General features: G+C 39.2%; 1 protein-coding gene across 3 annotated transcripts in view; it reads left to right on the forward strand.

Annotated features, from left to right (window-relative positions):
* Window positions 1-15483, forward strand: part of si:ch211-200p22.4 (phosphatidylinositol-binding clathrin assembly protein) — a 63158-nt gene that overhangs the window by 17716 nt on the left and 29959 nt on the right. For all 3 annotated transcript variants that reach the window (XM_068308869.1, XM_068308868.1, XM_068308870.1), the window contains 2 exons: window positions 14722-14797; window positions 15054-15156. In XM_068308869.1, coding sequence (XP_068164970.1) covers window positions 14722-14797; window positions 15054-15156 — 179 coding nt within the window. The remainder of the gene's footprint in view (window positions 1-14721; window positions 14798-15053; window positions 15157-15483) is intronic.

The raw sequence follows: 15483 nt of genomic DNA on the forward strand, positions 1-15483 counted from the left end.
TGCTGTGCCGGGGAAAACATTTCTTTATATAAATTGCGATCTTGATTGAGACACTTTTGCCGGAAGAATCGTACATTGGCGGATTGCCTCAGTATCTATGCAAAGCAGTTTTAGAAAGGGGAGAGTAATTCAGCAAGACTGCATTGTATTTTCATAAATTGCTAACAAGCTGGAAGTGTTTGCTTCATTCTTCAAATAAACTGTTGTAGCTTGCATCCCATAAACTTTGCAGAGCATTAATAATTCATATCTCGGCCCCTTTGAACACATGTAGAACTCATGCATGGATGCATTCATCATTTTGATATTCAGATGGACTCGTGCCATTTGGAGCTTGCTGGTATATTGTTGAATGTATATTTTATTAAATCATGTTGTGATGTTTTGTTGCGACACATGTTCTCTGATCATAACATTAAATATATGATCTCTAGAGCATTTGCAGTACATTGCGAGCTGCAGTCTATGTTTAGTATTACTTTAGTAGACTTGATTCCTGTCCTGTTTATTGCCCCTTTCTAAGTGCTAGATGACAATATTGATACAGTTCTCTGTCCCTTCTACGAAAATTCAGTGACTGCAAGCATTCAGTTAGCTTAGCTTTATAATCTAAGGTTTTGTTCAGGTTGCATTAAATCCGATATGTGCCAGTGGATTTTATTTCCCTTTGGACAGAACCCAGCTACCGGTTTCCCCAATCCCTATGGTTGCAGTAGAGGCTGGCGGCAGTAACTTATATTTACTGTGTAGACATTAGCATTTATCTGCTTTTGGCTGGAAACCAAAAAAATCTCCAATTTCACAAATGTTGACCTGCTCTTTTAAAAGATTAAAACAAGTTTTGCTATTTTCTTTTGTAAACCTGGGCATTTAATTTCGTAATCAAACAATAACCTCAGTGAAATGTAGTTAATTATGTGTGCACATTATATTTACTATCATGTTGTACATGTTGTATGTTGTACCACAATCAAAAGTGCATCTATCTTACACAAACACAGCAGTCGATCATATCACTAGAACGACACGCCCTGCTCCGCATTCTTTTTAAATTTCAAGTTAAATAGGGAAGCATTGCTTCCTTGTTTGGCCAGCATCTCTTGTGTCGACATTACACAACACTTCCTCTTGTCGGTTCCTTGTTCATTATGTGAATCTAAACTTCCTCTGAGAAAATGAAGACATGGGTAGGAAATATTGCTGCCAGATTAAATATTTCACTTCTTCCAACACTGTTGCACAGCTGTATGAGAGACACCTTCACCAAATAGAAGCTTGCATAAGCTAAGACATCAGGTCATCAGATCAGTCTGTGCTAAATATTTGCTCATGCTGTGGAAACTCCTGCAACATGTTTGATAGACTAAATTACATTAAGTAGGTCACCACATAACAGCAGGAAGCCGTTTAGTATTTAAAGTATTCCCAAGCTGACCTCTGATTTATCTTGAATTGCACTTGTGCTGACTCACGTCTAGTGACTTATAGTAATTACGACACTGTTAATCACATCATAACACCATTATTCTTTCTATTATAGCGGATGATGAAAACTATAGTTAGTCAAAAAAAGGGAAAGAGGGATCATTTTAATATGTGGTATATTTTAATATTGTCATCTTTCCATTATTTTATTGTCTTCAACCATTGTGAGGGGATCACACTAAAGTACTAAGCAGCACCTTTTTGTCTTCTCCACAAGTAGATGAGAAACAATACTATGACCTGATATTACATTGTGTTACTTCGCATCGCCCTGTAGCCAAAAAATAAATCATGCTGTGTATATGAAGTAAATGGATCCACATAGTAATAATCTTCCTGAAATTAATAACAGAGCCATCTGTGTTAGTTTTATGAAAGCAATAAAGTCACAAATAATTCAACTACAGTGGACATTTAAAATGCAGTGTTTATATTCAATATGCTGCTGTTTAGGGGCTATTAATTGTGGTAATTATCAGTATGATGCACAGCTGCACACACCCCCAAGTATGAATGCATCTCCTGTACATTACATTGGTTTTAGCCCTGAAGTGAGGCTACAGCAAGTGTGCGTCCTCGTCAACCAGCATTCATCAATCTGTTGGGTCAGTGGTGCTGACTGAGGCTCATTGGCCAGGTGTCCCAGCTCCCTCATGGTCGTCACATTCGAGGGACTCTGAGCTTAGAGAAACCTAGCTGCAAAATTAGAATCTACAGACCCACAGAATTGGGGTCAATAGACTGTACATTGCCTTTCAGATCAACATGCTGACTGGTTTCAGCCTAGCTAGCACGCTGGAGATGGCCTTGTGCAATGCCTGATAAGGTCCGACAGTAAAGAACATTTGCATTGAGTGAAATCAATGAACAGAAAAAATAACCATAATTTCTTTTGAAGCCTCGTATTTTGGATAATAAAGATATATGCGTTTGCAGAGTGATTCAGAAAGCTGATTTGTGTCACTTTACATATCAGACATTTGCCGTCTCCTCGCAGAGTGAAAGATCCACAGTGAAATGTTATTTTCTGGGGTCACCCTGTCTTGAAGAGCTGCTAAGCCTAAAATAATTTCATTTGTCTGTGTTTCATTGATAGTGCTTTATTCTTCCAAGGACTCTCTCAAAGTCTTTTTAAGATGATAAGAATAAAAAGAAAAATGAAATCAACACATTATAGTGTGAAGTGTTTGAAAAGGAAGAAAAGTAAAGAGAGAAAAATGGATTACAATGACGAGGTGGGAAAGAAGGAAAAGAACAAGAAGAATGAAGATTGAATAGAGAAGAAAGAAAGAGGAGGTGAGGAAGGACAGGTGGAGATAGACTGGCTCTATATCTAGTTGATGGATTCTATTCATTTTCTATGAAGAGCGGGAGATCGGACTGCATTCTGAATGATGGATATTCCTCCGGTGTTTTCAGAAACACATTCTAATGTACTGTTTAGCTGTAAGTCACAAAGCTTTGTGACAAGCTGCCTTTTTTTTCCAGTGTAAAAACTGACGAGCCAAATACAACGACTTCACAGAGAAAGAGAAAAAGGAGGTAGAGAAAAAAATATGGAGACTGAAATGGATGTAATTTACTGGTAAATTGATAAGCCATCAAACTTTTTAACAGTTATATCAGTAATTCCTATGAATTTCTTTGACTGGAATAATGTAAGTGGACCTATTACAGCATTAATGGTTAAGTTACATTAATATTTCTCTGCTAGGAAAGTACTGTTGTTGTGTGAATGGGCTGTGTATGTATCCCAGACTATAAACCACCACCACGCACAGGAGAGCGGTTTCCTCGAACACAGCAATTATGAATTGAACAGTGACTTTCCTACTACAGTATATGTGGAAATACCTGTTGTGCTGATTTCCGTGTTGGTTGCCTAATGGCTGAAAACACATGACTTAACTATAAGACATGTAGTGTGACCTTCTCAACTCTGCATTTCCTCCAAATATGGTGATCCTCAGTCAGTGTTGACTCAGACTGTAATTTCCAAAGATATGAAAATGCCATCAGCTGTTTCATTCATTATAAGCTGATGTCAACTAAATGCGGTCGTTTTAAATGCGGTCAATATATAACTCAGGGAGGAGAGGAATGTTCAGCCCATGCTTTCAATTTGAATGCTGGAATTTACCTTTCAGAGCAAATAGCAGGTAAATTAAGATGGAATATCTCTTCTGTGCCTCAGCTGCCTTGTTTGTCCAAGGGATTGGGATCATGCTGGGAGTAATGGCGCAGTCTGTGGTTTTGTGTGAGAGGTAATAGCCAACAGTCCAGTACTGATACTCATTCATTTCTTTACCACCACTTTCTTTCCTTTCTGCCAAGATGAGATCTTGGCTCACTCCCCAGTGAACGGTCAATGTCATTGATCACTCTTTCAGTTTTGTTCCAGTATGAAGCCATTTAAACAATATGTCTCAAAGAGTTTGAATGTGTTGGCTCTATCACTGGGTCTTTGTTCTTTATACATGCAGGGTATCAGTCTGAATTTAACGGGTTATCAAATGAAAGTTTGTGTAAGAAATGTGATGGGTCTTGTCTAACTCTTGTGTTCCTGGTCATTTATCAGTGGCGGTCTCTGCTTGTAGATGTTTGTATGACAGGCTCATATATACCAAAAACAACCTGACAGGAAATCCCAAACAATGACTCAAAGAGCCGTTTTCCAGCTCCACACCCCCTCAGCTTCTCCTAGAAATGACTGCATGAGTACGGATGAGGAGGTTCACATTAAAGTCAGTTATTTTAAGATTTCATTTTTTTTAAAGACCAGGAGCACCTTCTTCAAACGAGCATTTGATATAGCATACTGGATTTCTTTTAATTTCAAAGCTTTTTTACAGCTCACAGTGGCAAAAAAGTGGGAGAAAGAAACCATACAGTGTTTCAACCAAATGAATTCATGATGGAGTGTGCATATGATTCTGATGTATCTGTGGAGAAAATACTAAAATAAGCCAGATACTCAATAGCTAAATTGTTGCAAATGCTCAAAAATCTTTGATGAAATGGGGCCAAAAAGTTTCAAAGACATGTTGACATCTTCCATAAGAAAACGTAATTGTTGTAAATTTCAACAGCTGGCAGAAGTAGATTTTATCAGTTTAGACATTGGAAAACATTTTTAACAACTGACAGACTTTAGCTGTGTTAGTAGTGTCGTGATGCTGTGATTGGACGTGGCATATTTTTGAACTAATCTTCTGAACAAGGCATTTGCTAACATGATCAGCATGTAAGTTTACAGTACTTACAGTAGTTCATCTTGACTGTATGCATTAGATTTCAAGGCCATCCATCAATCTCAAAATGCTACCCAGTACATATACAGCATTAATACATATTTGTACATGTTTCCCAACATTCATTTCTAAATGGACAGTGAAACCGTTTTGGTTTTGTTTGACAAGCGTTGAATCAAATTCTGGGAGAATTAATCTTTCCCAGTTGGTCCGTTTATAATCAAACCTCTGCATCTCTTAACCTGTGATACCTTAATACGTAAACAATGTTTTAATAGCCTTCATAGTTTTCCCCAGTGTGCTGTGACTTCGAGGATTGTCACTGTACAGAGGTTTTCCAGACAAGGTACAACATAGCATGCTGCTGTGAAAACCTTATTGGAAGTTTGTTTTCAAGGACACGAAGTCCTCAGAAATGCTACCCATCATCCTTTCTTCTTCGGGACAGGGTAGTTGTTAGATGTCAGTGAGGAAAATTACAGTCAGATTGATTGCACCTAAGTGCAGCGGGAATTAGGATAGGGAGCTGTGACTCTGTACATCAAAACTGAGCGCAGGCATAGGGTAGAAGTACGTTAGGGGAGCGAGAGATATGTGGTAGGGCAAATGAAGGAGGCAATGTAGAGAGAGCGAGGCAGACAGGAGTAGCGTCGAAGTCATTAAGGACATGTGGGGAGACAGCGATGGTCTGGCGAGGACACCGATGAAAGTGCTGATGGTAGCAGGACACACTATTTCCCCGTGTGTGTGTGTGTGTGTGTGTGCGCCTGTGTGTGAGAGAGATAGAAACTCATAGAGGTATGGGTTGTGTGTGAGGCAACAGCATTTCTGTGTTTCTGGATTTTCTTATAGCAGTGACAAGTTGTACCGGTAGACACCACCTCGCTGTCGCCAGTGTCCCAGATAGCGAAACAGCCAATTTGTTTCAGTGACGTCACCGAAGCACTCATCATTACACTCCCTCTCCTCCTGTGGGTAGAGTGAGGACACAGACAGACGCAGAGATTAAAGAAAGGAATGGTGTGTGAGGCGATATGACTAAAGACAGATGCTTGACTGGGGCAGACTGGAAGGAAAAGAAGTTCAGGAAGACGAAAGGAAAGGAAGCTGGGCAAACGAAGGAAAAATACGATGCGGAAATCTGCTGACTGGAGCAGCGTTCTGTTAGGAGAAGCAGTTACAACATGTTATTTGTGTGTGTGTGTGTGTGTGTGTGTGTGTGTGTGTGTGTGTGTGTGTGTATTTGAGGTCACCCTGACTCTGATAGGGGTCACTTATGATAATCAGAAGTGCTTGGATGCACATAGATATATCCCTTTATCAGCTGCCAGTATGGGGACCGTGAAGATGATTAGTGTAGAGTGACATTGCGTGTTTGTGTGTGTTTTACTGACACATTCCTCCTTATCTCTGCTACCCCAATATCACATCTAAAAAGGAGCCAACTCCAGGGTGACCCAAGACGAGCAAACACCCTCTCCACACACTTCCTTGCTCTCCTTCCACAAGTAAATTGGATGCAACTGCGTGGGCAATGGATTAAAGAAAGATGTTTCTCAGCCATCCGGATATTTGAAGTACACAACAAACTCAGTAGATATTTCCCCTGTTCAAAGATATCTGCATCTTTTTTTGTGTGTCCTGGGTAGATACAGATTATTGATTTGGAGTATGTGCTGACACGTTACTCTTCTGATTAGTGATCAGACACCTCCTCAGAGTAGTTATCGTTCAATCATAGCGAGGCAAAACAGACCTATCAATATTTCTCTTCATGGTTGTGTGCTTTGTACAAACACCTCAGCAGTAATAAATGAAGAGTGGTTTATTTAAAAAAAATTTGTGAATTTTTATGGGACTTACAGAAATGACAGAAATCAAAGTAAGATGTAACAGCAATCATTAGCATGTCTGACTAACTGGAGCGCTGCCGACCGTCGTGACTAAGCATTGCTTCAAGTTACAAGAAGCATATAATTGATTTACTACTTTTCTTTCTGAAGTTACACACATTAAAAATATCGACATTCTCCATTACCTTTACTTTCACAATGATGCTGTTCCTTAGTTTGTTTACATGGGTATTAGCTTTAGCCCATTTAAGTATATTTGAGACACACCTTTCTGTTCTCTTTAAAGCTTGCGACCAAAAAGAGACTTTATTTGACCCGTTTTTCATCCCAGCAGCAAGGCAGTTACCGACATTAAAAGCTCGAGATGTGCCAGTGTTTTCAGCCAACTTGTGCTACCTTAATAGTCAAGCTAGCTATAATCATTGGCTGTTTAAAATGAGCTGTTAAACTCCCCAAAAGTAAGTCAAAGCAACTTGTGATGGTGGCTGACTGTAGACTGCCTCATAAAACACTCCTTGTTAGCCGATGGGAATGCTCCAATGCTAAACCTCAAATAAAATACTTTTCCACGTTGCTTTTGTCATATTTAGTAGCTTTTATGAAACTGATGTTTATTTTTTCTCGAAGGTTTGGTTTTAATCTCCAAGTTGCCTTAAGAAATCAATCATAACTTTGATATTTTAGTTTTTAAGTGGAGACACAATCTCCTTTATATGCATCAGTGACTGCAGCTAAATAATACCTTTTCTTTTTCCATTCAGTCATTTTGTTATGAGCTAATCTTGTTTTTACAGTGTCGTTTCTTCTGTTTGTTCCACTACACTTTTTGTCTTAAAGATACTCCCTGTGAGAAGTTGGTTTACCTCTTCTCGCTTATCAAGTGTCAAGTTTAATTGGAAGCACTGTAATTATTTCCACTGCTGCAGATGCTCCGAGTGGTTAGGTGTGTTGTAAAGTTCTTCAGTTAAAAGCATACACACACGCACACACATATACACATTTAAATAATATATAAAGCCAATTTAAACGTTGTGAAATGCTAATAACATTCCACAACGGGTTTAGACTGCTAATTGATACAATTTTGATTTTCAAGCCTTTAATACATTTTTCACATTTCTTTCACAAAGAAATTTAGTGATGGCTGTTTACTGAATGTATTTTGGAGTCACAGTCATATTTTTCCATAACATCATTGCCTCTGTTCTCTTCCTCTGTTTGAATTGGAAATCTGCCAACGCTCAGTCAGTTGAGTTTGTCTATCGAGAACCACCTTCCCTTGCAGCTACATTTTCATCCCATAATGGGACTAAATCATAATTCTGTCATTTATTTTAAGATGGCATGATGTCCTAGAGTATGAGGGGGCAATATGATTCATATTACTATCACAACATTTGTCCCTTTATAGATGAGTGGCCTCGTCTGTCTTGTCATGTGAATAAATTCCTCTGGTTCCGTCATTTTTGTTCTAGTAACTTTGCACGACGAATTTTGCTACCTGATTTATTTTAATCAAAATGTTTCCCCTGGATTCGACAGTCTGCTAATCTACAGTATTACGATGACATAGACGGTCATCAGTCGGCGAGCGTTTTGTCACCATGACATCATGATGGGGAAATGGATTGTGATTCAGATTCTAGTCAAGAACGCAGCTACCGATTGGTTGACATGCTCAACGAAAGCATCTTTGAAACGTCTGTTGATAGCAATAACTCAAGTTAGATCGAATTTTGAGCTCAAGCAATGATGAATCATAATTGTTGTACCAAGTCTCCAAGTGACTCTGTAGAACAAGACTGAAGCACAAAGGGATACAAAAGCATAGCAGCCGAGATTGGAATGGCATGCTGTTTAGCTTCTGGGCAACACAGAATGAAGTCTTTCACCATCAACTTTTTTTAGAGAATAGCCTGCATGACGCATGTTTTTCTACTGATTGATGTCTCAGTTTTACTTTTTACAATTACTTCATTAGCTTACGCAGTAATGTCATGACTGGAGATGACTTAAGAGACACTGGTTTAACCACCCACCACCACAGGAGTACTTGGAGTTTTTGCAGTCTTTGTCATGAAGGAGCAAATTAATGAATGTGTATATTTGTGCATATTAGTGTTTCAAATGTGACTCATGTTGCTTGGCTGCAATATTGACCTCCCCGACACACTCGTCCACCAGCGAGCGGCTCCCCTGAACCCACACACCATTAGCCTCATCACCCTGTTAGCACAGGTTCACATCACCGAGGCCAGATATATATATATATATACTTGCATGTAAATGTAGATGTGTCTCTGAAATCTGATTATTCTCCGCCCACCCAGCATTGTTTTGCGATATTGCTTTTCACACTTAAATGAGATTCAGGAGCTAAATGGTTGATTGCATAAGATGACGAGAAACTAGTTAGGATCGAGGAGGAGCAGAAGGAAGAAGAAAAAAACAAGTGGGAGAATCCCAGTTGAGGTTTAGGTTGGAGGAAAGCAGTTGTGTGTTTCTGTGTGTGTGTGTGTGTGTGTGTGTGTGTGTGTGTGTGTGTGTGTGTGTGTGTGTGTGTGTGTGTGTGTGTGTGTGTGTGTGTGTGTTGCAGTGCTTGCATAAGAGCTGGTTTCATTCAACACAGCCTGATCACGACTCATTCTTCTTGTGTGAGTCATCACCTTTCACTGAAACTCGTTTTGCAGCCAGTTCTGATGATTTTCTGCTTTTGTGTGTTTGAGAGAAAGCAAAGTCAGGCACTCGGCAGCCAAAAATAAATTCCCATGTGCACTTCCTGACATCTCTTTGGAGATAAACTAGGCTTAACGGACTGATTTAGTCTCCACACCAGTCACAATATGGTGTTCTTTGGAGCTCTTTAACTCGATGACCCAGGTTGAAACCTCCCCGCTGAAGTGTCCTTGAGAAAAATAGTGATTGTATTTGAGTGATGCTCAAAGTTTGTTCAATTCCGTGCTGGTAGAAGATACAATAGTACTGTTGGTCAGCCAACAGATACTTTATCAGTATAACATAACGAGACATCAGTTGAGTTGCACAGAACACTCTTATGTTTACTATCAAATCTGGTATGTAATTTTTTGTTTATAGCCGAGGGAAAAAACATGAAAAATGTTTGAAGTCACAGCTCCGCTTGGCTGATCAGATTATGTATTCATGTGTGGGAACAGTTCTGATTTCAGCCTTGAGTTACCATTTATGGCTCTATTTTGGTATAAAAACTATAAAGGAGAAGAGGAGTGAGGAAAAAAATAGGATTTTACTTGGACAAAAAGGAGTTTAATATATAACAGACTCGGTTTGTTTGCATTGACACAAGCTTGTCACATAAGCTGATGACCTTTGAGATGTTGGAACTGAGTGACTGACAGTTTTTCAGACTTTTGAAAACCAACACATTCACTTGTAATACTTGGCACATCATGAAGGTAATTCTTGTAAAACAAACTCAATGGTTAGAAGTTATTTAATGTCCACAAAACAGAACATTAATCTGCTGCTGCAAATCTTCTGGGAAAGGTCTGTGCAACATTTTTTTTTTTTTAACCTGGCTGCCTCTTCTCAGCCGCTAAAGCATTTTGTATCTTTGGTGTTGGAAAGGGTTGAGATCTGTGCTCTTGTCACATCAGTCAGGTTTCTTTTCACACCAAACTGGGAAAACCAAAACCTCAGACTGGTTCCTGAGACTTGCAAGTCCCCTATTATCTAACAATTTTATTTTATTACAACCTGTCATTCTCTGCTGTGGCATCATGTTAGCCTTCAAACTCAAGGGTGCATTATTTAAAGTGGATTTCCTGTATTCTAAATCATCTCCCTTGTGCCTGAAACATCGTGCGTCAGATTCCAAATTGCAGCATATGGAGCCAAACTTACTAATTAAAATGTATTATAAGTAGCCCCAAACCAAATTTATAGGGTGTTGTTTTATTAGTCATGACCCCTTTTTTTAGGATTGTGAAAAGTGGAAACCTTAAATTCTTCAGTGACTCATGTTAAACAGAATTCTCTGTTAGATCTTCTTCCAGCCACAATCTTCTGTAAAGCTTCACATCAATCCACAGAGACCCAACCTTGGCCTCCCCTCCTCATAACCTGTGTACATGATTCCAAAAAAAAAAAAAAAAAGGAACCCACTTCAGAGCACCTCAAAGGCATTGGTGTTTGGTTACTACAGAAACCACTAGCTTGAACATTGGTATAGAAACTGAGGCTAAGATGGAGAGAAACACACCGGGAGGATTGTTCTACTGTATGTAGAACTAGCTGCACCGTTGGGAGAGACGGGCCGAGTCGCCGGCAGGATCTAAGCATTTCAATTATACATGAGGTTGTTCTCCGATATGCTAACATGAATTATTTGAAGACCCAACCTGCTTCTTCATCCCACCCTTTCCCCTTCTCTCAGCCTGAACATCTTCCGCGCCTCTCCTTTCTGACACATGAGAAAAAATCTGAATCGCCTCTCAGAAATACATCTTTTCCTCTTAGCTGCCGTCTTTGCAGAATATTCTAGGGCTCAGTGGGTTCCTGAGTCTTTCTCTTTGTCTCTGTGAGACTAGTCTTTCTACTTCTTTATAGATTTTCTCCCTTTTAACCGTATCCATGTGTTTTATGTGGGTTCCCTCTGCCTCCGTCTTGGTTTTTCTTGTGGCTGAGGGAGATACGTAGGCGCTTGTCAGATGGACTATTTGATGAAGAGTTGGCCCACAAGAGGAGACGAAGAGAGCTCATTAACTATAAGAAGATTGTTAAATTACATCCCCAATGGGTCCAAACTTTAATTTTTGGAACCTGTAATTCTGGAGCCTCAAACATGTTCTATGTGAGGTTTATTAACCAAAAGTACAGTACCATTGATAGAAGTGTAGTACTTTTGAAGTGAAGTGTTTGTTGTTAAAAAAAAACAACTCTGATTATAGTTTGAATATTTAAGGTTACCTTCAGTTACAGAATCACATAATAAATACTTACACGACATGATAGATTAAACAATTTACCAAAAAATGAAAAATGGGTGAATTTATGTTGAACTGTTTTTAAAATTAGTTACCCTTATCGATGAAATATTAACATTATTCAACACTATTTCATCACTACAGAAACACATGTTGTTGGGTTTTTTTCCAGGGATAAACAACAATAAAATTTTACTGACTTAACTTACTAGTAACTCTAAAATGTCTCAACTGAAGAGTCGAAGGTTGATCTTTGTGGAGCTACATCTCTGTCCACAGATGGGAGCTGTATCCCCACTCATGACAGATTGAACAAGGTTTTCTTCCCACAGCATGAGTACACACGCGCGCGCGCGCGCACACACACACACACACACACACACACACACACACACACACACACACACACACACACACACACACACACGTGCGCGTGCGCAAAAGGAAATCTTTATGCCTTTTTAAACAGTCCCAGAGCCTTTGGAAATGTGTCAGTGCTGCCGAATCCAACACAAATTCCCGTAAGCATATTTGTTCTTACAAATGCGCGTGCACACACACACACACACACACACACACACACACACACACACACACACACACACACACACACACACACACACTCAATCTTAGATTGTCAGCGAGCACTGGTTCTCTGCCATATTGGGAATTGACAGACTGGCAAATCTCAGATCATTTTTAAGCCAGTTGGACAGAGATGTCCTTAACATTGAAATGCTTTTGGGATGCCTGAGGCCTGAATTCCCTAAACCATGGATGACTGCCAAGACTTGTTCAACTGCTCTCAAAAATGAGATGGCAAAGATACTCAGATGGGACCAACTTCAAGTCAGGTCTTGTCTTTAGAGACAGAGTCCAGGTTAAATCTCACACTTTTACAGTCTGGAGTTCAAGTTGGGTCTCTGTCTCCCTGGTGGCTTTATTCAGCAACAGTATTCCAACAAATGATGCCGGAAGTGATTTATATCCTACTCAGTACCTGATAATCTCAAAGAGGAAACGACTTGGGCTACCTCAAAGAACAATTCGAAAAATATTTTATTTCCATGTGCTGTCTGTGGGGACTAGATTAATTGCAAACTGAGCTTTATATTGTTTTGTCCTATAACATTTAAAGTAATGCTTACGATGTTAAGAAAAGTTTTTGAACAAATTTATCCATTTTCAGGCACAATACAGGTCCAACATTTTTAAACTTTCACAATTCAGATCATGTGGCAAAGCCTGGTACATATTTCACTCGGCTGTGGGTGACAGCTGCACTCCGATTGAAGCAAAGTCTTACACTAATAACTTGCAAGTTGTGTGTAAAATTGATTTATTTTACTTGCAAGTTGCTGACTCAAATACGGCACCTGCTCGGCTGTAAGGCGTCACAAAGGTGGAACTATTCTCTGTCACCAGCTCAAAACCGAATAAGCGCTCTTCATCATTAATGTTCCAACAGTGAAGTTCTCTCAAGCGTGAAAGAGGTAGGGGAAAATGAGCTGTTCTGTATGCAACAGTAAAAGACAGAGGTGCAAATTTATAGGAAGGTGTGGTTGGGGGGAAAAAAAAAAAGAGCAGACAGGCTAATAAAAGCTAAGGTGGAAAAAAGGAGATGTGAAGCGTTTCCAGCACCTAGTGACATCAAATTTGTTCAAATCCAACACGTGTTGGTTTGAGTTGGTTTGGAAAATAAGACTGGGATCAAGTTTTTGTTGGTACACAGCAGTGGAAAACTACAAATGTGTTCAAATGTATAAAGGCCAGGAATAGCTTGACTTTGGGAGAATGTGCTTGAGATGTCATCTCTATAGTATTTTTTAGCGGTTACCATTTAATTGTATTTGTGCTGCCAACGTTCTGCTGCTCCCTAAAAGTTGATTAATTTTTTTTTACTGACAGCTTTGCTTTTTCCATTTGTCCTCCCTCATGAATTGCTGTCAGTTACTCTTGAAAAGACCTGATAAATGGTTGGAATAAGCATCAGGGGAAAGTTAGTTTTAACACGATCGACCAATCCTGAGATGAAGCACGCGGTTTAGGTTAAACACCCGAAGCAGTCAGGAGGAACAGGTTTCAGTGATGCCTGTCATCGAACCTGAGCCAGAAAGTGGATCCTTATCTGGAGCTGCCCTAAAATAAAATTACCGTCTGATCATCGTGAAGCGTTTAAACATTCTGACAGATTAAGTGATTGCATCGTAGCGCAGCGCTGCATCTCAATAGAGGCTTCACTTCGTGTCAGTGATGAATTGTGTCATTCTTTGTGATTAGCTGCTGGCTAATGAGTGCATGTTTATACCATTTGTCACACAGTGTGGATTCGTTTAAATGGTTTCTCTTTATACAGTCTTTTGTCTGAAGGCTTCAAGAATTCTCAATCTGACCACTGGGTTAATTTTAGGAATGCCGATACCAGTCATTTCATTCAAACGCATTCCTAGTTGTCTGATTTTTATTTTAATATTTTTATGCTTGAAATCCTTTAAATTTGTGTTCAGTACCTTAATCAGATAGAAATTCTAAATTACCGTACTTTTGTTTATGACCAAATCTTTGTGTTTACTTCAAAATCATTTAATAAGCAAGTCTGCCGAATTAGAATTTTAAGCATTGCCGACATATCTGCTTAATGTTAGCCTTAGTTCCACAGTCCACTGATAAGGATTCTGATCCATTAACATACTTGGAGAATCTTTATCTTGCGAGCACGCTCAGCCTTGAACTTCAGGTTATTCCACTCAGTATGGGGTTTCATTGCTCTCTCAGTTGCACTCTTTTACCCACTATCTTGTAGTTTGATGCTTCTAGTTGGCAATAACACCAGCCTAATGGGTGAAATGTCACATTCAAATGTTCATCATTCACAAGATGACAAATATTAATGCCTATTCTGGATGCAAAACTGGTCCCTCATGGTCAGTAACCTACTTGTAAATTTATAAAGCTAGATTGTCCCATCATATTTAAAGCCCGCTGAGAATTGCACCACAGTGACTTCTTTATCTGCAAACTTTTCTAGCAGTTGAAGCTGATAAATCAGATAAAATGGCATTTTTCTGTGATGTCTCATTTGTTTTGTTTCGTTTTTAATCGTTCTCCAGCCCCGCTTGATGTGTAAATCGATTTAACATGAACTTTTTTTCCCCCTCTATATTTCAGCGTTTCATCCAGTACCTTGCCTCCAGAAACACTCTGTTCAACCTCAACAATTTCCTTGATAAGGGGGCTCTGCAAGGTAAAGCAGTTTCTCAAAAGTCAAAGAAACAACTTTTTTTTTTTTTTTCATTTGCTGTTCAAGAACCAGATCTTAGAATTGACCTGAGAGAACATTTGGAGTAGTAGAATGGTTTACGCAAGGGAAATCCTTCAAAATTGAAATATAAGTCTCGCTTCTAACGGATTTAAATGCTTAATAAACAGGATAAGATTGTTTGAAACTGTGTCATAACTGAATTTGTTTGCTTTCCCTCTGCTCTTGTTTTCATTCCCAGGTTACGACATGTCAACCTTCATCAGGCGCTACAGCCGTTACCTGAACGAGAAAGCGATGTCCTACAGACTGGTGGCTGTGGACTTCACCAAGATGAAGAGGGGGTAGGGGGAGGACACATGCTCAAAACCTTTTACTTAAAATCATCTTCAACTTAAAAACTGCATCATATGACTTTTTTTGCATGTTTTCTATCATAAAGGGTGTGCAGGATGTGCAAAATGTTGGTTCGAAACACATTAGCATCTTCCTTTCCACATTATTTCTTCCACCTGTCTGACCTTAAATGAAGCCCAGAACATACAAATGGTGACATCTGTGTTCACATTTTTTATTTTATCACTACAAAACCACATCAGCTCCTCTTGTAAAGGTGACCATCTTTGTTTTATGCGAACTTTGTATGTAAAAACATTTTGCCTTCAAAACAG

Source organism: Antennarius striatus, chromosome 23, assembly GCF_040054535.1.
Source record: "Antennarius striatus isolate MH-2024 chromosome 23, ASM4005453v1, whole genome shotgun sequence".
Classification (NCBI taxonomy): domain Eukaryota; kingdom Metazoa; phylum Chordata; class Actinopteri; order Lophiiformes; family Antennariidae; genus Antennarius; species Antennarius striatus.